Source organism: Lepisma saccharinum, chromosome 27 (genome assembly GCF_977018435.1).
Source record: "Lepisma saccharinum chromosome 27, izLepSacc3.1, whole genome shotgun sequence".
Lineage (NCBI taxonomy): Eukaryota > Metazoa > Arthropoda > Insecta > Zygentoma > Lepismatidae > Lepisma > Lepisma saccharinum.
Genome location: NC_139255.1, coordinates 49,512,581 through 49,537,928, shown reverse-complemented (window position 1 = coordinate 49,537,928; position 25,348 = coordinate 49,512,581). Strand labels below are relative to the sequence as shown.

General features: G+C 37.6%; 1 protein-coding gene across 3 annotated transcripts in view; it reads right to left on the bottom strand.

The window, feature by feature from the left end:
• The window catches only part of LOC145980277 (KH domain-containing, RNA-binding, signal transduction-associated protein 2-like), a 161,796-nt gene extending 137,425 nt beyond the window's left edge, over positions 1-24,371 (bottom strand). For all 3 annotated transcript variants that reach the window (XR_014440836.1, XM_083113289.1, XM_083113288.1), the window contains exon 1: positions 24,028-24,371. Coding sequence is in view for 2 of the 3 variants with exons in the window: in XM_083113289.1 (XP_082969415.1) it covers positions 24,028-24,265 (238 nt within the window). In the remaining variant the exon portion in view is untranslated. The remainder of the gene's footprint in view (positions 1-24,027) is intronic.
• Between the last annotated feature and the right edge of the window lie 977 nt (positions 24,372-25,348).

Genomic DNA, 25,348 nt, shown 5'->3' with positions numbered 1-25,348 from the left:
CAATACAAACACATTGCAGTGTCATCAGAAAGTTCAAAATAAATGCGAATACAAGAATGCAAACCAACCGGCCTTGACGATGAATAAACAACTTTTTAAAAAATGCTGATTGGGCAACGTCCTATTAGAAACTTTTGCATAAATATCGCTTGGTGTGGACGGTTAGAAATAATTCATATGGAGAGCAAAATCGATCGATGTGAATGAACTTGTGTCCACTGAGACGTCATTTCTGTCAACTCGAATGCTAATTCTGCAATTTGTTTGTTTGTGTATGCGCACAGAGACAAGGATCAATACAACAAAACCGTCACAAAAAAGTCATCCTATTGTGGAATGAATCGACAAGACCAGAAATTCCGCCACCGCAGTTGCCACAGCTGGCCAATCCACCCCTTGAAAGTGTTCATTCGTTTGTTGAAGATAAAAGGGCTGCGATGGCCAAATCCGAACATGGGATATTCTGATATACAGATTATCCGAATGTGTGTATTATCCGTTTCAAGGACTATCCACATATTATTTTACTCTTTATGTTAGTAATTCATGTTAACATTCTTAATTTCCTTGTCAGGGCACTTGCTTTTTCACACATTTTGCCTATCTTAGCTACACGTGAACTAGATAATGAATACGTGCTGGTATACATCTATTCTTATACAGTCTATTTACCTGTTCATGTAATCTATATATATAAAAATGGATGTATGTGCGTATATGTTTGTTCCGGTATAACTCTCGAACGCCTGGAGCTATTTCAACCAAACTTGGTACACATATGACTTACAATCTGGAAAGAAATACTGTGGGGTAAGACACCCCTAGGGGTGGGAGTGGGAAGGTGACGTAAAAATAATCGAAAACTGCTGATATTAGTGTGGAATCCATAGCTTTCGGGGTCGCTAAGATGAATAGTGACACTACCAATGTCGTTATTCTTGCTCCTGGAGGTGAAACTAAATATGTTGTTTATAATCAAGTTTTTGAGTTCAATTAATATTACAGTAAATTTGTAAAAGATTTGACATTATAATTTGCATACTGTACTTATACTTTTAAATACCTGTAAATATAATTAGTTACATTTTACACTATAGTTAGAATTCATTACTTTCCTGTCTAATAGAAGATTGGGATAAATAAATACCTGGGCAACGGCGGGTAATAATATAATTTAGCAAAATTTTAATATTTTTATTTTGATTTTATTATTATTTGTTTCACTTTGCTCGAACCCCCCCTCCCTCATTGTTGACACAATATAAGGGAACAATTTCCCTTTCAAAGGGGCAAAATTTCCCTTTTTGGACCAATTTTTCCCTTCACCTAAGCAAATTATATAATAATAATTAGTAGTAGTAGTAGCAGCAGCATTATTAGTGGTGGAGGTGGAAGCAGTAGTAGTACGTACTTACGTATTCCGTTGGTCCATGTTCGATGAATAAAAAATATTTTCTAAAACAATTCACATTTTAGTTTCACTTCCTGGCCAAATGTCCCAGCTTTGAATCCTGGTTAGGAATTCATTTAAAAATCGTTAATCCTCATCGTTACTATTTATCCAAAGATGCATAAAAGCAACGTACAATAAACTTAAAGGAGCAGAAACAAGTAGGAATAGCAAAAGAAATAAATAAAACAACATAAAAATCTGGATATGAAATTAGCATAAATTGTAATAATACAGCCAGAAGACCTTAAAATTTCCCTGAAATCGTGGTATTTTTCCTCGAAATTCCCTTTTGGCTAAAATTCCGGTCCGAATTTCCCTGTAAAAGGGAAATTTCCCTTCATGTGGCAACACTGACCCCGACATACATTTCTACAGTGGCGGCGATTGGGTTCCAAAACTGGGGAAGAGGCAATGAGAGTTTATTTTCCCTTGGTAGATAAGGATTAGCATAGTGCTGAAGTAAAAGTGGGGGAGGCAACTAACCCCCTCGTTCCCCCTAATCGCCGCCACTGCATTTCTAGATACGTGCATATCCACGGCCCAGCATAGACCAGGTGTAGTACCTCAAACTTCCAGTGTCCGATTATAATCGAGAAAACAAGAGGTGAAAGGTAAGGACACCAGAGAAAAACATCATTGTACTGCACAAATAATATTCGAGGAATGTGAATTTCAAGGAATCCCAACCGACCCCGGGTGGCACTTGACCGTCCTTCAACCAAGTGACGTGACGTAAGAGTACCGAAATGCTGCCACCACGCACCACTCCAAAACCGGATTCGACTGGTCCCAACGTGGCATGCAAGCCGGCGATGGCAATGAAAACCTACACCGGGAGAAAGTGAACGCCTACTCTAGAACGAGCGTTCCATATGACATTCTGGAGGACAGGGTGAGAAACCATAGAAGACTGATGTGGGGGGGTTCTTAATTCACACACACAAAAGTAAATTACTAAATGTTATATATATTATTGATTGATTTGCTTTATTTACTTCGCATTTTGTGCCACTTTTTAGCTACTTTGGGGATGAGTGATGATATGATGAATGGACACTCACAAACATGCACGCCCATGCCGGGATTCGAAACCGGGACCCCTGGCCGGGGGCAGCGCGTACGGGGGCCGGCTACATATTTTTGTACAAGTAGGAATTAATTTGTTACCTTAAATATGACATTTTATAAAGCAGAAAACTAATTCATTTGCCAATTGCTTAAAAATGTCAATACATTACAGAATAGTTACAAAATGGTTTTATTATGTGTACAATTTTATTTACTTTTTACTCTATTAATATCAATAATATTGATTGATTGATTTAGTTTATTTTACTTCGCGTTTTGTGCCTCTTGGCTAATTTGCGAAGATGGGGATGAGTGATGAAATTGATGAATGAACATTCACAAACAACCAAGCCCGACCGGGATTCGAACCCGGGACCCTTGGCGTCGCAGAATATCAATAATACTTTACATTTTTATTCGTCTTGCATTCTCTACTTTTACTTTGTGTACACATAATGTTACTGGTGTAGATCTATGAACTCTTAAGAGAGAGATAGAAACATTCACAGAGTGATGTATTATCCATCGTTCTTACGTATGTTTTTCCGATGCTATCCTTTGTAAACTATATTCAAAGTGAAAACTAATTTCTTATACTTGCTGTTACAACAAACATTTTCTCTCTCCTGGAAAGTTTTGTGGGGGGAATTTTTATGGACAAGATTGTTGGTAAGGGGAAATACCCCATTCCCTCAGATTTCGCACCCTGCTGGAGGATATATCGAATAGCGTATCCAAAAAAAATGTACACACCCCGCACTAACTGAAACAGAGCCTTTCCAAAACTATGTTAATGCTGCAGAGCAAGGAAATTGACGAAGACTCCCTTCTGGTCCTGTATGCGAAATGGATGCCCGTCTGCTGAAACTGCTATAGCTTGCACAAGTATCTTTTTAAAGTATTCATCAGATATTTTTTTGGGCTTAAATTCTTCAGATATATACTCAAGCAAGCGAATTTGAAGTAAGTTCTTACATGCTTTCAAAGCAGACATTATGCATCTAACCGTGGATTCATGAAACGGATACATAGCAACTTGCAACATTGTGGTTCTCGACCTTCGTGAAACAGAGGCCAGGTAAATGCTCTTAAAAGTCGAAGCTCCGATCAGGTTGAAATTAGTTGTCAACCACTAGATCTAAAAACTTGCCGACTTTTCTGGTCCCTTGCAAATTTAAATCCAGATCATTCTTGCGTGCTTTACAACGCAAATAAACAAGTTTACGGTGCTAAACTGTCCTTGCTATTCATAAAAATTGAATATATTCAACGGGTGGAAATAAATTCATATCAAGTTGGCTCCAGAAAAAGGAAACTGGATTCATTCTGGTTTTCACATCCTGATACGAAAATATAAGTTTCTTTTTCGCAGACTTGTACATGTTTTGGGATGTATTTTTAAAATTCCAATACTTCCTTCACTCCAGGTTTCCACTTGGCCGGTTTTCCATTCCCCAATGCAACTAACTTTGTCTAATCAATATGAATCTCCCTCCAGTCCGCTCAAACCAAAAAAAGGATGAAGGCGTATCTCAATGACAAGTCGATATTATAATTCAATAACGTGGTGCGTATACGTTCTATAAATACGATGAAATTTGGCCATCAGCTCACACTATGCGATACAAATCTCCACAAATACAAAAGGCAAGTCCATCTGTGCAATATCACTCCCAGGCGGAAAGCAGAAATTGCCGTTATTTTAAAACATTTAACGTTCTAAACATTATCGCAACGATAAGAGCATGCAACTTCTCTCTTCCACAGGCTTCCAATTTCTCACAAATATTGCTACATGTGAAAAAGTCCTCAAGTGTATATATACAGGATATTGCCGTGCACTTTTAGAACGCAGAGGACATGAAGGAGAACCTATTACTCGTTGACGCCTCGCTTCGACGCTACGATCCGTCGAAAACCCGCAATTCTGAATTGCACTTATGCAACTACGCAGCCAAGGTTCATAGTTGCCACTGCTATTTATTTTGTCAGCCAACATTGTATACCTTTATGGAAGTAAATGGAGTACTTCCTTCTCTCTCTCTCATACATGAGTTTTGTCCAATAGCTCTGTCTGTCCTTCTCTACCACCGCTGCGTTGCCAGATGTTACAAAATGTACATAATGTAAAAGTCCAAATTTTCAAACAGTGAAATCATTATCCTGCAGAGTTTTTTATGCTCTATATACTGACGGCATTATATAACCTACCATAAATTCATGTGATCTGAATTTTTCATAATTATGCAATTTTGCAAAACGCTTAATTTTTTCTAGTAAATACGTCAAAAGCCATAAATATCAAACCGCTTGAACAACTTCGCCAGTTTTTTTTTCTACGGGATCTATGATGTTTGTTTGTAGATATGATATTCTTCGCCTGAGTGAATTTAATTTGCTTACGAGGAGAGTTATATATATATATATATTACATTGGATATTTTGTATAAATCACCAGACCGTAACACGATAAAGTTGGTTAGCGAGAAACTTTTCGGTTTGTCGCGATACACGTGCAGACGAAGCGAGAAAAGTGTTGACCATTGTTTGAAGTTATTTTTAGAATCCATTGTTACTCCACAGCACCGTTATTTATTCCGCAATCCTAATTTATTTCTGCGGGGTCTCGCGTATCAAATTCACTGCCCGCCACCAAGGTTACAATTCAGTTGCAGGCAGGTGCCCCGGTTCGTAGGAAGTGCAGTGTGCTTTATTTTCCATAAAAAAATGTATCTTAATGTTTGCTTTTGCATTTATTTAATACTGTTCAGGTAAAGGATACAACATTCAACGAAAGAAGTAACAATAGTTGCCTCTATTACACATATAATGCAAATGTAAAATCGTAAATAGTTACGTCGAAATATAAACATTTACATGCAAATCTTGAGGTACATATCGTTTTTTTCCCCCAAAATGCATCAAATACATAGATTTTGATGATTTCTTATACGATATTAAGGAAGTAAATTTGTCGCAATCATTAGCGATTAACAGCGACTCGATGCGACTCCGTTTGTTGATCTAGCAACGCCGCGCTCCATTTAACCCATACTGACTTTTAAGGTTGAGACGGTCTATAGATACGAGTCGTTATCTATACAGGAATAGAACTATTTACACTACGAAATACAGGGTTGCCCACAAGTTACTTTATGCACAGACAGGCTATTCGGGATTGCACGTACAGATTAAAGTGAAATCCGAAACAGCAGGTGTCTTCACCGGGTACCCTTTGTTTACAAGGCGGCGACCGTACACTGCCGTTTGGCCAACGTAGTCGCCATCTGATATTTGCAAAGTGCACTTAGAAAGGTATGGATTCAAGCATGAACAAATCCGTTTTACTTTTGCGCCATCCTTTTCGAACAACCCTGTACATGAGAAAGTGGGGGGGGAGGTTTGGTTTATTTTAAAGAAGTTCCTGCTACTTTTTGCTAATCGCGAAGATGAGGATGAGTGATACAATGAAATTGATGAAGGGACACTCACTAATACCGAGGTCGGGATTCGAATCCACGACCCGTGGCGTCGTAGCGCGCTGTGCTAACCACTACGCCACACAGACCGACGAAAGGGGGGGTAGAAAGAAGAGCCAGGACAAAAGAGCATCAATAAATAGTTGCAATCATGTGGCAAAAACCCTATTTCGTATACTTTACCCACAAGAATGGCGTTTAAAAGGTTTCCGCAGACGAAAATAGCTCGGAACTACCTGTCTGAATTCTAATTTCCACTTAGATCCCGCCTCCACTCGTCAGAAAAGAAGTCCCTTGGTATTTCACCCGAGACGCTAGTAATCTCGCGAATCTGCTACATTAAATTTGTAACGTTCCGTCCATTTCAAACGAAGTTATAAATAGGAATGGTAAAAGCGTTCTTTGAAGACCCAATAATTAGTCTTCCCTTCGAAAAGTATGACAACACATTGATTAAAACAATCGTGGGGGGGGGGGTGTTAGGAGTCTTATTCAATTACAGCTGAAAGTGACGCGTGATCGAATTTCAATGTACATTTCTTTCTCGTTCGGGTTCCGACAATAGGTTCGTAGCTAAATAAGCAAATATTTCATCACAGAAATCTCCCTAAGTAGACAACGGCTAAAGCAAACTACATAAAAATGCATGTGAATGCCTTACACCAGGGCTCGAAAAATCCCGGTCACCATGGCGACTGAAAATTTCAGCCTGGGGACTGTGATGTTTTGCTGTAATATTGCATTTTTTTGTAAATTTGCATGTACGATATTTTGAAGATTCCAAGTTCAATTTGCAGTACAGTAAAAATGATTTTCTTTTATCAACGCTGTGAACATTCCATGGAATCAGTAACAATTTCTTACCCTTGTCCCCCCACCCTCATCTTCCGGCTTTGTCTTGGCAAGTACTTCGTAATTAAATGCTCACATGATTCAGCCATGTTTTGAATTCGGTGACGCTGCTCAGCTTCTTAGACAGAGCATTCATTCACTGACGAGATTCGGCGGCAAGCGGTCCGGCGTCAGCGCTTGTCTTTCCCGGTGAACGGGTCCGCGACAGTCGCACGCTATAGTCTTGTGTTTTTCGCTTTCCCTGCCTTCGCTCTCTTTCATTTTCTGTTGACGTTGCAGACTGACGACAGTATAATCCTCCCTCGGAAGTTGTGTTGTGTCGTGTCCGTGTGTTGAAGATTGTGGCTTAATATGGCACCACAAAAGTTTACATTACAACAAAGGATTTATCTTGTTGAGTATTACTTTAGAAAGAGGAATTGTGGAGAAGTGCGAAGACGTTTTGCAACGAAATTTCCTGGTGTTCCCGTTCCACATAGGACCACTATTAAACCTTAGTTAAAGTTTAGAGTAACAGGGTCAGTTCTGAATAAAAGTGAAAAGAAAAAATGAAGTATACAAAGACAATCCACACACCATCCGTGTGTTAAAAGAGTATTGTACGAGAAATCTGAAGAATTACAGTAGACGAACTTGCACGTGTAAATGCCAATTTCCTGGGAGATGCCAGGAATGTGTTGCATCAGAGGGACATCATTTTCAACCCCTTCTGTAGTCAAGGTTAGTACACAATATGAAAACTGTAATTTTAATAGCAGACTCTAGCGACTGTTGCGGACCCGTTCACCGGGAAAGACAAGCGCTGATGCCCGGCCGCTTGCCACCGAGTCTCGTAACGACTGTCAGGGAATGCTCTGTAGTATGCACAAATAGCTAGAAGGTGGTTTCCTGGCGACTGATTTTCAGAGCTGGCGCCTAGCTCTGAGGAAGAGTTTTCGAGCATTGCCCTACACTCTATTCCCTGAATCTGTGGACCAAGGCTGCGCATAGCGGCTGAGAAGGGGGATCGTGTGGGGAGAGCGAAGCAGTACATGTTGCTGGGAAGTCAATAACTGCAGTCTCTTTTCCCCGCTCCTCGCAATCCCGTTCCTCTCATTTGTTCATTGGTGGAGCCGTCTCGCGTCATTACTTGCGCAGTCTTTTTCGTTCGCCTCCTCCAGAGATATCGGGGACAGTGTGTACGTAAGAGAATTTTTCATCACAGAAATTTAGACACCTAAAAGAAGCTACAAGAAATGCTTTAGAAGGAATTCTAAGCCGAAGTAATCTTTCAGACTTTGGAATGAATTAATTAATTAAAATTCTTGAGTGCATTGACACATTTGGACATTCTGCAGCCTTCAACGTATAAAGGGGAAATATCCTAGTCTGAAATCCTTCTCAGAGTTAAGAAGAGGAGCATCAAAAGTCTCAACAAAGGATAAACGTGCAAGTTGTAAAAGGACCTAGACAGGATCCTACAAAACACATTAAAACGGTAAGGATAGACCAAAAACTGCCTCAGAGTCAATAGAAGAGGTCCGCTATGTTATCAAAAAGCTAAAAAAATATCTTAAGGTGAGGTGTGACAATTTCGCACCAGGCATGCGTTTATTTCAGTATCGTAGGAATGAGCACAGCTACTAAAGAAAATCCACGCATAATTTGAGAGTATGAATTTCTCCCCATGTTGCAAGTAGAAGTGGTTTTAAAAGTTGATTATTAAGCTAGATACAGTGTTTGAAAAATACATTTTCAGAATCCCATGTATTCCTTATGGAGAAACAACTTCAAATTCAAGTTACGACTAAACAAATGGGAGTTTCGACTATTTCTAGCGCAAATATCATCTTCAATGGAGACTGTCCGCCATCGGGAGTGTGATATTCTCAAGAAAACGAATAAAATAATTCCCCCCTAAGCGTAATGCATTTCTCTTCGCCTGCTACGGCCATTCTGGGAGCGTTACCAAACCTGATTCGCATAAAAGAGCTAAAGTTGACTTCAAGTTTTTAGAGTTAGGAAGACTGAATAAAGGGCTTCCCATGTTAATTTTAGTTGTGGTGGGCGCTGCTTTTACCGGTAGCTTAAAAGCGATGACAATCTATTCTTAGTTTTCAACGTCTACATCAGACGGCATCACCCATCTCAATAATCCACTGATGGTCGTATGAAATCGAAAATAAGAGATTACCGGATAATAATATTGTCATCTTCACCTCAGCCACGGTGCTATATAAAAATAGCTGGAGAAGTAAGAGGGGGTGGGGTGACGCAGCCAATATAACAATATCACGTCACGTGCAAAATGTATACTCATGGCAAAAGTTGGTGTTATGTGGGCCAGGACTAGTGATGGCAAAATAGTGGGGCATGTGTTTTTTAAAGTTCATTATTAAGCTAGATACGATGTTTGAAAAATATAATGAATAAGATTTTCAGAAACGCATGTATTCCTTATGGGGAATCGACGTCAACTTAAAGTTACGGCTAATCAAGTTTCGATATTTCCGTCTGTCAATTACTACTTCAGTCTATCCTTTTCCCGTCGATATATTTTTCCATGCCATCGGAAATTTGATATTCCCAAGAGAACATATAAAATAATACTTCCATGAAAGCAATGTATTTCTCCTTGCCTCCTACGGCCATCCTGGCAGTGTTGCCAAACCTGATGCACATAAAAGAGCTAAATTTCTCCGTAAACTGAGTAAAACTTTCAAGGAGCTAGATTTACGAAACTGGATATAGTGACTCCTGGGGTAATTGTAGGTCTGAAATGAGTGGGGGTGTGGGTGAGGGTGCGCTGTTATTACCGTTAGCTTTAAAGTGACGGCATTTTTTTCTTAGTTTTCACCGTCTAGATCCGGCGGCACCACCCATTTCAATAATCCACAGACTGTCGTATGAAATCGAAAATAAAGTATTCCCGGATAATAATATTACGTCCTCTTCACGTCAGCCAAGGCGCTATACAGAAAAGTAGCTGGGGATTAAGAGGGGATGGTGCGGCGCAGCCAATATAAGAATATCACGTCACGTACAAAATGTATACTTATGACAGAAGTTGTCTATGTAAGACCGAGCCAGTGATGCCATCATAGTGGGGCAGGTGCCACAGTTCACAGCCAAACGAGTGCACGAAAGAGCCAGATCTGGCTCCAAAAGAGCTAGGTTGGCAACAATGCTCCCCAGCTGCCTGAGAGAGAAGGACGTAAAGGAAATTGTCCCTCTCCCCCTTAAAACATGATTGATAAACAGTTGGGAAGATTAAAGTGTGAGGTAAGAAAAATCGGCACAGTCAATAAGACTTAATTACAGACACGGCCAACTAAGTGGTTGGATTCCGACCTCTCCACAGAAGGTATCAGGATCGAGTCACGGTCACAAGATCGAATCCTGTCATCGCGATTGGTCAAGGCAAAGTGACTGCTTCGTCATTTACAAAAGATAAGTTGTAAATCAACCAGCGATAACACAAAACTCACAGGGTGAAGGAAAATTTAACGGGGCTCGAGACAGCCAGCCCTCAATTAACGCGCCACTGAGCTAAACATTGAGGAACAAGCAAGATACAACGCAACCGTTTTCAAGCATTTATATTAACATGAGACGCTCGACTGCCCTTTACTGGCGATATAAACGGTGCCATATAAATGTACGCGCTAAACATTTTATGACCTACACGAGCGCGCTTGCCAAAGCATGTACGGACACTTCAGCAAACGACCACTATGGTACACTGCTCGTTGGAGGTGTGAGATTGTAGCACTTTCCATTTTCGCAACTGGTTCACCAAAATTTGCAAATATCAGTATTACAAAACCAGGGGTGGAAAAAAACTAATTCAGACGAGTTTTTTTTCTTTCTTTCAAATATGGTCTAACAAAGCCATTCATCCAACTAATGATGTAACTTTTGCGTAGCATATCCGCTCGGCTTCAGAAATATTGACCCTGGCAGACCTTGCCAGCTCCTGCTCAGAAATGTGTAGATAAGCCTTTTACAGGAAATGGTAAGAACACTGGCCTTTGGCTTGAGGAGACGGGAGGCCAAGCAAAGGCTTAAATAGGTGGGCATGAGAGCAGGAGCTATTGGTCTGTTTCCTAAACCGATCAGGGTAAGCTATCCTACACCCTTATCTGCCATTCGCATTGCTCAGTTCAGTAGAAAACCTAATCAAGAGTCTATATTAATGTTAAGTTAGATATTTGTACCTGGCCCGTTCAGGGCTCTACCATCAATAGTACTAATCGGGAGGGGCAAGTTGCATCCCTATTTAAGATCCCCGCGTTCATGATGGAACGCTACGTTTGTAATTATTACAATATACGTGCGTTGGAGATTTACTAGTGGCAACACTGCTGTATATATGCCATGAAACTGAGTCGGTGCTTCTCGCTTATACCATGCGTTAGTTTCATACCTAACCTACCTCCCAATAAATGGACTCTTCCTTCCATATTTAGACATTCTCCTCTAATAATTAACAACTTATGTAATCAACAAAGGAAGCGGTGATTCAGTGACAAAATACATTTTTCAATTTTAGTGATAAAAAAAATCAATGATGGACACTTCCTTTGTCCACTACCTCCCACTCGTAATCAGGCAGGCTCCACAGCACAGAAATAAACTGCGTAATTCACCTGTTAAAAATTCCAATATAGCAAAAACATTAACCCCTCCCACAGAGGTTGCAATTTACTCATTTCGAATTAACTTTTTGCAGGTACCACAAAGTGAATATTTAACTGTAATGGAAAAATCAAAGCCGCCAGCTGACAGTATGTAGCTACAAACAGTGACCGCGGTTGCAAAGCCTCATCAACTCGTCCCCCCATCAACTCATTATTCCAACAACCACATTCTCTCTGCCTCTAGGAAAACAATCAATACACAAATAAATGAGGAAAAATCAATTATGCCACGGACAACTTACAGTACAGTTTGGTTTAGGGCCGAGGTAGCGCTTGACCGCAGACGGCGAGGCATGACGCAGATGCCAGCATTATCCATCTCTAAAGTCCCGCTTATTTTTACGCAATCTTTAGCATGCAGACAATTATATTTATATTGCATAACTAGTACTAAACTGTGTTATCAGTAGGGAAAGGATTTTAAGGTGCAGCTCCTTTCCAAAAATATTGGTTTTCATGCCGATCGTTTGAGATATGTATTTTAGGACATGAAATCAAGTAAATTGAACACACGTTGTTGTACCTTTTCGTGAGATTAGCACATATATCCCCTTTATATACCCCTCTTTAATGCTTCAGCACCTTCTTGCTTCCTTTCCTTTCATGTTTTGTTAAAAAATTGGACAGAAAAATAAACGTTTTCCACTGTTCCTGAGCATCTACATAAAATCCTATAGTCTCATATTGTAGAGCAGAACGAGAACTACAAAATGGTATAATATAATCATTGCAGCCCCAATAGTTCGCAAGATAATGTAGAAAAACCCGCGAGAGAAAACACAAACTTCAACAAAACCTATTCAGCAGAAACTCGGTTCTCTACGCGGTCCGCGCGCAACCACAGTTCTCTCTGCGGTCCGCGCGCATTATACACAGACGGCGCAGAAAAAGAGAGAGCATTGAATAAAGGCATTTTCTCAGCACCTTTTTGAAAACATTTTCAAAACCCTTAAAATCATTTCCCGCAATCAGTGTTGTTTAAAGCTTAGACTTTCACTGAATAATGAATGAACATGGCTCGAAACAGGTCCAAAACTAGTGCAACAATGGCAGAAAAAGGTCCCATCGTTGCTGAAAAATGAAGACACAAAATGTGATGATTGAGGGGGAAAACATTGCAGAAAAGCTCATATTTTCACTGAACAATGACTGAAAAAAAAAAACCACTCGAGACTACTTTTACATAAAATACTGACAATGTGTGTAGTTTTGAAAACAAAAAAATTCCCGCCTTTCCGAGACTCTTCAGACCAGTGTGTGTGAGAAAGTCACTATTTTTTTTTCTTTTTTTTTAGCTAAACACCACATTTACGTAGAATCTCACTTAACCATGCGTTTTAGAATATTCACTTCACAAGTTAAAAGTAATAATGAGAAAATAAAACTGATCAGAAATTGACCGTTGGATAGGCGCATCAGGGACATGGGCGCCCGCATGTAATTCGAATGGTGGAATTGTAGATATATTTTATAGTTACAGCAACTATTATTATTATTTGAAATAGGGCTACATTTAAGCTTAGAATTCTACATGAATTAATTGTTAAGTATGCAGTTATGCAAATTGCATATAGATATACAGAATATGGAAATTACAAATGTATGTAATTTTTCAAAAAACTTAACTAGTAAAGTAATATGTAATAATTATAATAAAAGTTTCTGTGACTGTCCCCCTCCCCTGGGATGAGCATTTATGTATTGACTAATGGTTGAAAAATAATTCCTTTTGGGAAAAAATAACAATTTAGTAACACTGTATTGCTCATAACATCTACCAAACACAACACCCAAGAAAGTGGTAAATTTCAATAGTAACTTGCTGTACGATTTCTACATGAAAATAGTTCAAAACATGCCCCTTTTCCTAGAGAATTTGATATACAATTCCTACTTTTAACTATTAGTAGCACGCAGTATATCAAACTGAAACCTAGTTTGTCCACTAGAATTGAAAATTCCTTGCTTGTCCTGCTTTTCTTTGTTTAAAAACCTGCTTCTAATGCACTACATAAATTGTTGATTTTTCCAGAAACCCAATAAATGTCCCAAACATATTCATAAAAGGTAAATTTCCAGGATTTCTAGAGTAGGAGACATTTTGTAACATGCATTGGTTTCTGAACCAAGAAACAATGAAATGCTTAGAGTTTCAGATGTCTTGGAAACAGATTGTTGTACATGCTTTAGTACATAATACCATCTTCTCACTGAATTTATATAACAGATTGCCGCAAAAGCCAAATACACTACCGTGACAGAACTCTTGCTTTTCCTGGAAATAAAAAAGAAACATTTCCAGTGCACGTTCAGGTCAGAACTGAACACCATGAATCAATTCAGACACCCCACGATGATTACATGGCAACCATGCTTCCACTATACCCGCCCAGGAAGAGAGGTAAGTGACAGAAGACAAGGAATAATTGACAATATACCGTGCGTCCATTTCGATCTGCAGCCGAGAGATCGGGAGAAGCGTGGCGGGCGGCGCTGGCGGAGATGCCGACATTTGCGGCCTGAAATGCCCGCTTATTTTTATGGACATATGCAGACATTTATATAAATATTGCAAAACGAGCACTAACCTGTGTTATAAGAGTATGGTTTTAATTTTAGTAGCTTAGTGGCTGTATGTGCTGATGATTTTGACACGCCCATCTCCTGTGAAACACGCCGTAGAGGTTTGTTTGGATAACTTTCTAACGCTGCCCCAATTTCATCGAGTTCATCGAGGAAGCTCACGAAAACCATTCACTTTTAATGGTTTCATCGGCAGCGTAATCTTGATACAGTGTTTCACATTCGAAACCTCCAAACGATCCCCATCGACACGAAACTCTTTCAAGGATATAAACTTAAGCAGGACGTTGCTGGTCAAAACTATGATTAAAATGTTTTATTATCTGTGACTCTTATCGTCAATTCTAAAGCGTATTTTTTTGTGTATGTAATTGCAGAACTTGGATGAATTACAGATGATGAATTATAACCCAGGTTAGTGCTCGTTTTGCAATATTTATATAAATGTCTGGATATGTCCGTAAAAATAAGCGAGCATTACAGGCCGCAAATGTCGGCATCTCCGCCAGCGCCGCCCGCCACGCTTCTCCCGATCTCTCGGCTGCAGATCGAAATGGACGCACGGTATATATTTATTGCATAAATGGCATAACAGGGGTTTATCCAGAATTCTCCATCTGTTATGTTATGTTATGGGGAATATAAGGGTAAATTCACATTACCACAGAACCAATCTACATGAAAAGAGTATTTTTAGGAAAACATGGTTTCACAAAAACATTTCATCCAAGGTAACAAAGAAAGTGACATACACACAGATGTTGACTCGATAAAAACTACAACATAGGATACCATCCCAGGTGTCAAGCATGCAAAGCAGTCAACTCAAAATATCAGCACACCAAGTTCGATTCCAGGCCTCGGCATCTCCCTGTGTGTCCATCAATTTTAACTAATCCTCATTATTGCAACTAGTCAAACACAGCAACAAAAAAATAGATATTACATAAAATCTGCCACTGACCCAATACATGAGACACCATCTGAAAGATCTCTGTATCAAAACAATATGTTGAAGCCACTTTATACTCTGATATGATAATTGGTACTGGACCTAGAGTTTCACCAAGAATCAAACAAGACCACTCAGGACCAGACTGGCTCCTATTGTCAAGGGGGTTATTTGTATTTTTGGATATTCTGTGCCATCTCTGCTTAGAAAAATACACAGTGGAATTACATAATGAAGGAACAAAACCAACCACCATTTGGTTTGAGCCTTTCGGTCAATCATCAATCAATTTTGTACCCAAACGATAAGTTTGCAGTCAACTTAAAATAAATGTACAATACTGACATAAGTGGATACAAAAGTCAAAACTAGCAAGTATCAGGAAAGACACGGCATAAAACTCAACAGTAAAGCTATTTGAGCACTAATATTTCCATATTATTTCAGACCTAAATGTTGATACGGACAATTGTTTAACTCCACTGTATGCTCAGGTAGCCTAATCGGGACTAGACCTATGGTTCTAAGAAGGATCCAAAACACAGTGCCTGCCTGCATTGGGAAAAAACCCAAGACCTCTCGATTACATGTCAACAGCGTTAATCATAATATCATCGGGAGGCATTAAATGTTGATACAGGAAATTGTTTCCTCGGAACATGCTCCTTTTCTCTTAAAAATTACAGTACACACTTCATTAAATCATGCACACACAGGAGGTACTATGTAGAACTGTTAGCGAAAAATGATAGAGCAATGGCACGGAATGCCAGAGACCCAGGTTTGAGTCCTGGTCGAGCCTGCATTTTTCGCTAACAGTTCTACGCAGAACACACTGTATTAAAAGATGTGAGACACAGAATCTAAGAGCGAAATATTACAGATTGGTTAATTTATGTCAATAGTTAAAACCCTTTACTGTATAACAAAAAAAATCCAATTCCCCCTGGAATAACACAAAAACTGCACATAGTTTGTTGAATGATCTCAATTAACTACACAAAACTGTCAATCAAAAATTTTACTGCAAAACACTCCTTCGGGAATTGCCTATGCGCAGAACACACAACAAAAATTTAAAAAAGGAAGTTGTCATTTCCATTGTTCACAATTTCAGCGTAAAATGGTTATTTGTTCTGTATCTAAAATTTTCTCAATAAATAAATACATATTAGGAAGGCAAATGAGTTATACAAGTTTCCACCTGTTGAAGTCTTTACCACAATCTTGAACATATCAGGTACGTTACATAATACTGTGGTTGGCATTGTGTTGATGGGAGGATTCTGGGTTCAAATCCCAATAAAAGTCTGGCATGAATGTAACTTTGTGGCAGTTATGCAACAAAAAATTTAGGTTCTCCGACACACAAAAACTTGGCCTAACATGGTCAGGTGACCCACAAATTGATTAACTTTGTGGGAACCCTCTTTACACATTATAAGAATCCATGCAAAGAAAGAGGCTATGATAAAAGGATGCAATGAAATGTGGAAATTAATATGGTCTGCCAGGAAGTTGGCCAAAAAGGAGTTAATAAGACCGTTAGCAGACAAAAATACTCTCTCTGCCTCTAGGAAACCAATTAGTAAATACAAAAAACCATGACAAATTCATATGTGTAAAAAGGACAAAAAAATTTACTATTTAAACTGGTCCTTTTGTATTAATTTTGCCCCCCCCCCAAAAGAAATTATGATTAGCTCCTCCATTGGTTAAAGGTTATCACTATTTGCTATGAAGTTTAATCTTTAAATAAACTGGTATAATTGTGCCAATTCCTTGCACTTATGAAAATTACTACGGCTGATCAGATATCCATATCGACCATACTCTTGCAGATTACCACTGATACCGAAAGTAGTTGAAAATATCAATGAGCATTCCGCTTCAATTAAAAATATCAAATTACAGATTTGTTTTAAAACATTTGAAGCTTGTATCAGAACATAAAAATACCCGTTATGTAATCACAAAATACAAATTTTAGAGATAACATTGATAGAAAATCAATGAAAACTTGAAATTTTGCATAATTTCCATGATAATTAGACCCAGACACACCATTTTTGAGGACCAAAGTGCCAGAAAAGTATTTGCTGACTTCGGTCAATCAAATCCAACTGACATTGGCACGAATATTGATCAGCGAAACCTGTAAAACTAAACAATTAACATTAGCATTCACTAATTTAGAACTATGGGGTTAGTTATCTTGAAGTCTGTATTTCAAGTATTTTGCACTTGGGACTCTAATGTCTAATATTATTACCAAAAGATTTAATAGTATTCAATTCAGCATAGCCAATTGAAGAAGTGTGCTTGTGTTGGAGATTTGCGTATTAGTCCAAAACTTGCATAGTGCCATGTGTATGAAATTATAGCACTTGTCTACAAACACACTTGTGATAAAAATATAGTGTTTTTAAAGCATAACATGAGTGGCCTTACTACTAAGTATCTGTTGAACCAGAAGCTATGAGACACTTTTAAGGTCCTCCTTTCCAGAGGCTAGATACAAGCTCCATTTCCACAATGAACAGCTGTGGTTGCAAGTTACGAGGTTTTAAGCTCATTTTATGCACAGATAGCCGAGACTCGACCTTCAGTTTAAAGTAGGAACCCAACCACTACGCATTTCTGCCAGGTATTGAACCTGGGACCCCTTGGCAACAATATTGCCACCAAGAAACTAGAAAAGCCAGTCTGCAAGTTAAGTTTTGAATGGTTCATACATAGACATACTATTGAAACTTAAAAATTTGGCACGCTTCCTGTTCATAACAATTAACACCGAAAAGTTTCCTTTAGAATATGAAATTACAGTTCCTTGTCAATGTTCACACACTAACAATTGGATTGCCAACAAAAGCAACAGACAACTCTAAAAGACTAAAAAAAAAATAATAATAATTAAATTACTAGGTTGGGACTCAATCTGCAATATGAATCCCCTCATTTCATGTCGTCACCTTAATTGCGATCAATAAAAGTTAATCACTTTCCAATGTTGAAGAGGGCTATTTTCATCCATTCGAACAAACGCCATGCACTATTCTGCAGAAATGTCTTACAGTACTGCAGTCCATGTTCCACCTACATAGATAAAAATATTACCTACAGCCACTATCATACTGATATATTAAGTAATTACCATGTAAGTTTGAATTCCTTACAAATTTAAGCTACCGCTCTCGAGATCACTCCCTAATTAATGCTTTCTAAGGAAATAAGTGGGATATAAATTCCATAAACCTATCAAAATATTAATATCATTATTTCTTAAATTTAACACTTTTATTTCAGTGCAAATAACACTCATGAAGTTTCCATGAGGTTAAATTATTTTACAATGTTTTTCTACACAGGTTAACAATGCGTAAGAAATAATTTAGTCTGATGAATGATCGGTAACTGAAAACTTGCTTTTTCTTCAATTGTACAGAAATAAAAGTGTAATAGTAATAAGCACTGTATGCATTATTAATTGACCTGTGTTCATTGAATATTTCAGATATACTGTATCGAATCTGTTACAGAATTTTGACGGATTATGTTCAAATGCACTCCTTTCAGAGTTTCTTATGTTATGTCACCTCCTTATGTTAATCAAAACAATGAACATAAATTACGATTGAACCGATGGCCATGCCAGGATTTGAACACTGGATGGAGAGTTGAGAATTCGACACAGCAGGTAAAATAAAGCAACTTTTGAAATTTTGTAAACAACAAAGTTTCAAATGCTTTTTTAATTGAAATGAATTCTATATGCCTACAAGAGGATCACCCTGGAAAGAGACCAGGAAAAAATGGAGAGGCTTGACTTCTATGCCCACCCAGCCAGAGGCAGGAAATGGTGAAGGATGATGATGCGTACAAGAGGACATACTGAACAGAGTATCTTATAACCAGGGAATGGATTTATATGTCGTACAAATGTGTTAAATATGTAAATACATATTTTCACCAAAATATGGAGTTAAATATTGTTAAATTTTTTAAAACTTTACCTTTTTAATACTATAAGACACTACATAAGCTTAAAATACAGTACATTTACATTAATTGTAAAACAACACAAAATGTTTTCATTTTCTGTTTCCAAACAATAAATAACAAAATTTAATTGTAAGTGATCGAACGTGAATTTTCTTCTGTTGTCTCTTAAGATGGATTCATATTGACTAAAACTACGTTCAATGTCGCAAAAAGTAACGGGAGTGTATTTCAAATTCAGAATGTCTGATAGAGTTAACGTTGCTAAGATAACGTTTGTAACAACCAGGGGCCAATGCTGGAGCACTCATTCTCAATTGTTGACAACAATTGTAAATAAAAATAATTAAATTATTGTTTGGATGACAGAAGACTTTTAATTAACATAACTGGACGGTATAAAAAAGGTCGTAAACTTTAGTTTGTTTTAACGTCACTTTGGACTTTGTCAGTTATTCGCAAGAAATTTACATAACTCTTTTGGTCACACAGGGAAGAACCATACTGCACGAATATGAACTATACGTTCAGAAATGCTATGAAATATGGAAATAATATGTAAAAATAACTAAAATATGGGCCAGAACCTAATATATGTACAAATATGGAAAATAAAAACTAAATTTGTCAAGTTAACATGCCACGATGCACAAATATAATACAAAATAAAACTGATTTCAGCTTCATACATAAATATGTATTTATTTATAAATCCGTTCCCAGCTACTAGGTTTCTTCCATGCCATCCCTATATCAGTGGCTGAAAGCTGACTGTCAAGAGACGAATTGATGTTGCGATCCTTACAGGTGAATGCATCACTTTCCAAAGCAACGTGCCTGGCTGTCAATTACCAACATTAATAAAATGTATGTGCAAATCTTGTAGTGTATTCAAAATCCACAACATAGCATTAAGCCAGCAATATGCTTACATGAATAGGTTAGGTAAGCGAAGTTTGGTGCTGTTTGCAGTGTAATTATGCTCCAACATTATTACAATGTTACTATTTAAACATTTTGAATAGGTTACAGTCATTTGGTTTGATTGCATCGTTTTTTCAGCACTTACTTTAACTTGTACACATGCGAACTTCATGGCATAATTCCTGACAAAATAATAATTTCTGCATCTATAAAATGCACAAATTAGTTTCTCTGAACTGAAATTTACTTTTTTTCTTTTCTTCTATGTATGCATTGCAGAATTATTTCTGATGAAGAGAGCATGTGTTCTCCTGGAACGTCACAACAAAAAACTGTATTCTTATGCTTGTAATAACCGTAAACTACAAGAAAATAATTAAATTTACTTGCACGTGCATCCCTCATACCCCTGTACAACTTGTAAAAATTATTACACAACTGCTACTTTGACAAAAATTACAACAAAATCTCTGTGACCCATGCATCAATTTAATAAAAACTACATCCTGTTTTGAAAAAGTAGAATAAACTATACAATAGTACAGTTGTTGCTTTATTTAACAAATTTTAGATAATTAATTCGTATTAAAGATACCTGGATCAGGAAGATTTTGTGTGTTTTTTGGAAATTTAAGAAATTGATAAAATACGGTACTACAGGGCACAATGCATAATGTTTTGATAAAAAAGGGCCTACGACAGCAGATCAGATCATAACCAATGCAATTGTAGGATGGAACTCATATTACAAATACATAATGTGTGCATGGCAGCGAAAGTTTATAGCAAACAGAATTAAGAGGGCATATTTACTACAAGGAGTAATATCGCAGAACTTGGATGTGTGAAAACTCACTGTAAATTCATTGCCAAAAACAGAGGACATAAATAATTTGAATTGCTGTTACTATTATACAAGAAAAAAATGGGACAGATTAGCAAACCATTTGCACAAGCAAGATCTACCTTATTTCATTTAAAAACATCTGTAGGAAAAGCAAAACAAAATATATTCAAATATATTTTGAAAATCATGTAGCAAATGTTGGTGAACTTGCAGCATTGCATGTGAAGTTATTTATTATTGTCTTACTGATTTCCCTTCCATGAACTGAACATGAATAAAGCCTTGAATGAAACAATCTTTGAATGATAAGAGACTCTCTTGGTAGCTATATCAGATAGGTCAGTTACGAATAGCTTTTAGAGTGCCAACGTCACTCTCATCTTCAAGGACTGAAGTAAAGATATGAGTGACATTAGCTGTCGGAAGCATATCTGGAACCAGTCTGTCTGATAAACCAAGCTTTCTAAACTTTCCATTTCTCAAGATTTTTGACACAACTTCACATGTCTTTTTCGTGAGTTAGGTCAAGAACCGAAAATAATAATTTTCTTGCATTTATCACACTCACGTAATCATGTATAAACATTGCATAATAAAAATTTTAGGCACCACGACGACAAAATACAGTCTTAATCAGCAAATAAAGGTTTTTCAATAAAATAAATATGCTATAATTAGGGACATTGAATTTTCGCGATACGCAAAATGTGAAAAAAAGATGCAATTCTGCACGTAACTACACCCCCAATGATGAAATATGCACGAGTTTTATTCACGAAGTAATGCAAAATGTGTGCTTTTCCACGAAATGAACGCTTTTTCGTGAAATAACCGTGAAATATCATCAAATTAAGTAGAAAACACGCAAAAACAGGCAATCGAAGTTGTGCACGCAAACTGTCGATTTGTAACGAAACGTTTGCCTAAAGTTCCCTACCACTTGCAGCTGAAGAACATTTTATCTTCGATCACATCAGGAAAATGCTGCAAATTGGGATTTCCCATGCACATAATCTCAGTTCAAAAACTTCGCTCCCTGTGAAGCTGCATTCCTTTCTTCCCCCCAATATGCAATATAGAAATGAACTGATTTTGAGTTGATGTTTTATTTTTGGTTGGACAGCTAAGTACTTGTGTATGTGTACAGTACATAAAAATTAAGTAGTTTATCAATTTATAGCTCTTCTGTATGTTGTTTCCTCTCATGATGGAAAAGTGTGTGCCAATTTTTTTCCCCACCGCTGATCTAACATTTCATTTACCGCTCTCCAGAGTTTTTATTTACCATAAATTTGTCTCCCTAGCTCTAATCAACCCCTCAATATTGCATTAGCAAAAATTCTATAAAAAAACACCCTCAAAACAAATAGAAAGGAGTCAAACTAATAGACAATAAGTTACTGGTGTCTACATGCATCGAATATATTGTTTTTAAGCACAGCAGTCAATTAATTTCTTCTACTCTCTTTCCTCTCCCTACAGAAATCAAATTTCAAATTTCGCACGTGTCAAAAGAAATCCATGCACTTCATTTAAAGAAACTGTAATTTAAACTGAATGTTAAGAAAAAGGAAGAACACTCGTACACAAGATTATATGAATCGATCCTATGAACCATACATTTATTATGCATCACATTCTATGAAAGCCATGGACAGAAAAATCGTGTAATGTAAAGTGAGTTGTATTTTCTCAAAGTTCCCCAAGCAATAAGGAGTACAACAATAAAACTAAAATGCAATGTTACTCCCAATTTGCAGAGCAAATATCTCAATGCAATAATGAATATTTCTCTTCGTTAACACCATGTGTTCTTATAAATCCACAAGAAAGTTGCAAAGCGTAATTGACCAACAACATATACAAAATTTGTTCCAAAAATATGTATAAAATAATTACAGTGCAAGGAGAATCAATTAAATAAATTTCCTCCTATTGCCAAAAAAGGCACATGCTGTGTCAATGGATGGATTTGAACGTTAAAGCTATTCTACCGAGTAAGGCTCATAAGACTGATAGACAATAAGTCCACAATATTGCATGAACAACTAGCTGACCCAACCAATTGCACTGTGCTAACTCATACAAATAATTACTACATAACCGATCATATAAACAGTACTTGTTTTGAACGTAATGTAGACAAACATTTCTGGCATTAATTACTGCACAGTACATTTTGCGAGTCACTCTGTTCACGCCATTGACTTGCACTGATTAGATTTGCAAAGGTCGATGTAACGCCACAGAACAGTATACCGCTTAATGCTGATAAAAATGTTTAGCGTGTCAGAGGCAGATTGTTTATTAAAATGTATAGCCATAATAAGGGTCAACACTGTCGTCAAATACAGGCTAAAACTACACACGAAGAAGAACCATGCAAGATGTAAGGACCTTGCACTTAAAAATGCCATGCTTACTTTCTAATTGAAACAAACATTTCAGCGATACCGGTAGATGAGTAGCGATCGCAACCCGAGTTCAGGAGTGCTGCTTCAACCTTAATGTTACGGTGGCTATTAGTAATGGGACGTAACTGAAATTATGCGAACTGTAATATTTTCATTTACAGAGAAAACAAATCTCTACGATGGCTTCTAGCCCCGCACGTGACAAGTTCGGCTTGCGTCTGATAGCCGCCATTTCTACGCAGTCTCTTTGTCTCAAACGGTAACAAAACGTGTTCTAACACCTACGCTAAGAGGAAAACGAATGGGAATTTATACAATCGTTGGACAAGCATTAACAGCTAAATTAATTCATTTTACACAGAAGCCATCTTGCCTAACAACGATGTTTATAATGCAATATGTTGATTCATCAAAAGCAAGAATTCCAACCTCAATTCTATGTAATATTTTACAAGCCTAATTACAAAAATCTGACAGTAGATTAAATATTGACCACACAAGAGAACGTTCTAACGCGGTATAATAAGAAAGACCGAAGGTTAGACACTGCAATACTGAAATTGGTCAGTCGGCGAGGAAAACGGTGATTAAAATACACGTGGTTGTTGTAAACAATACTTCACACACCGAATCTCATGTAGTGAAAACCTTAATCAAAGTAGACCGGCACTTGAATCCCGAATTTCGTTTGCAAACTAAACCTTATAGGGGAAATGTACTTATAATACACTTTCACAAAAATAAACACCAAAAACTACAATTTTTGCAACAACTTACCTTGTTCAACCAAGCGAACTATGTTCGGGCATTTTCCTTGTTCTAAAGATTGCCTTTCTTGCAGCAATTCTTTAACATACTCGCCCGGCTTCATCTCCTCCATTTCTGCCTTTGCGGCTACGGCTGACGAATTCATCACCGAGTTACTGTTTACGTTCGAAACTGATGTATTTGTTCCGCTTGCACTTGTACCACTAACGGTGTTACTTGTATTGACACCATTCGTGGATTCCGCCATGAATCACTGTACGCTCCTAGTTTCGAAACCAGCTCAATTCCTTTCTTTAGCTGTACTGGCGTCTGTCGATACAGCTTGGCGTCAGTCTCCGAACTCAACGCTGAGATTCGTCAATCCTCCAGTAGGTGGCACACAAAACGGTCTCGTCGAGGGATATTGAACGAGTGCGCATGCGCAGAGACAAGGAGAAGGGTCCACTGTGCAACGGAGCTGCAGTCAAGCTGGAGCAGAAAAAAAAAGTATCGCATATGTTTGAGTGCATAGCATGATTAGCAAATTCTGACTTAAACTGCTACGAATTTCTTTGTTTACGTACTGTAATATATTCTTTCTTCTAGCATCTTAACATTTACCATCTTACTAACTCATTTCCATATCTAATTAACATTGACTAAATAACAAAAGAAATATAAACCAAATTGTTTGGAGTCCACGTTATGCACATATAGGCTAATCGGGACCGGACCTACAGTTTAAAGTGGGATCTGAACCACTGTGCAATATGCCTGCACCAGATGTAGAACCCGAAAAATACAATCAGATCTTTCGAATTAACAACCAACAAAAAAAGAATTCTTAGTTATGACTTTTTCCTATTTTATGTAAATGTCTAAATTGTTCATAAATACCCGCACAGAGGAAGGATACACATATGATAAGCCTCCGCTGTACGGGGAGGGGGAGGGGGAGCGCAGGAGAGCCGCTAATGCTTTTGATCCACGACGCAATCATCAAACGTTGATTTGGTACTAATCATATTTTAAAGACATAAATTTTTCGAACGATGAAGTTGAAAAGTTGAAAAATTCACTGTGCGTGAATTTGTTTCCGTGAAGCTTGCAAAGAATAAAAATGAACGCATTAATATCATTAGCATTTTAATAGAAGAAACCTTTCGTTCATGATTCAGGTCTTTTCGAATGGCAAATATTTTTTTTGGACCAAAAGCTATACAATACAATACAATACTTATGATTTTTCAAAATGATCGGTATGTGGAATCTGTGGTGTTTCATTTCACCATGTCATAAAAACGATAATGGAGAGAAGAAATACATTAATTTGTGTGTGTGTTATTTTACG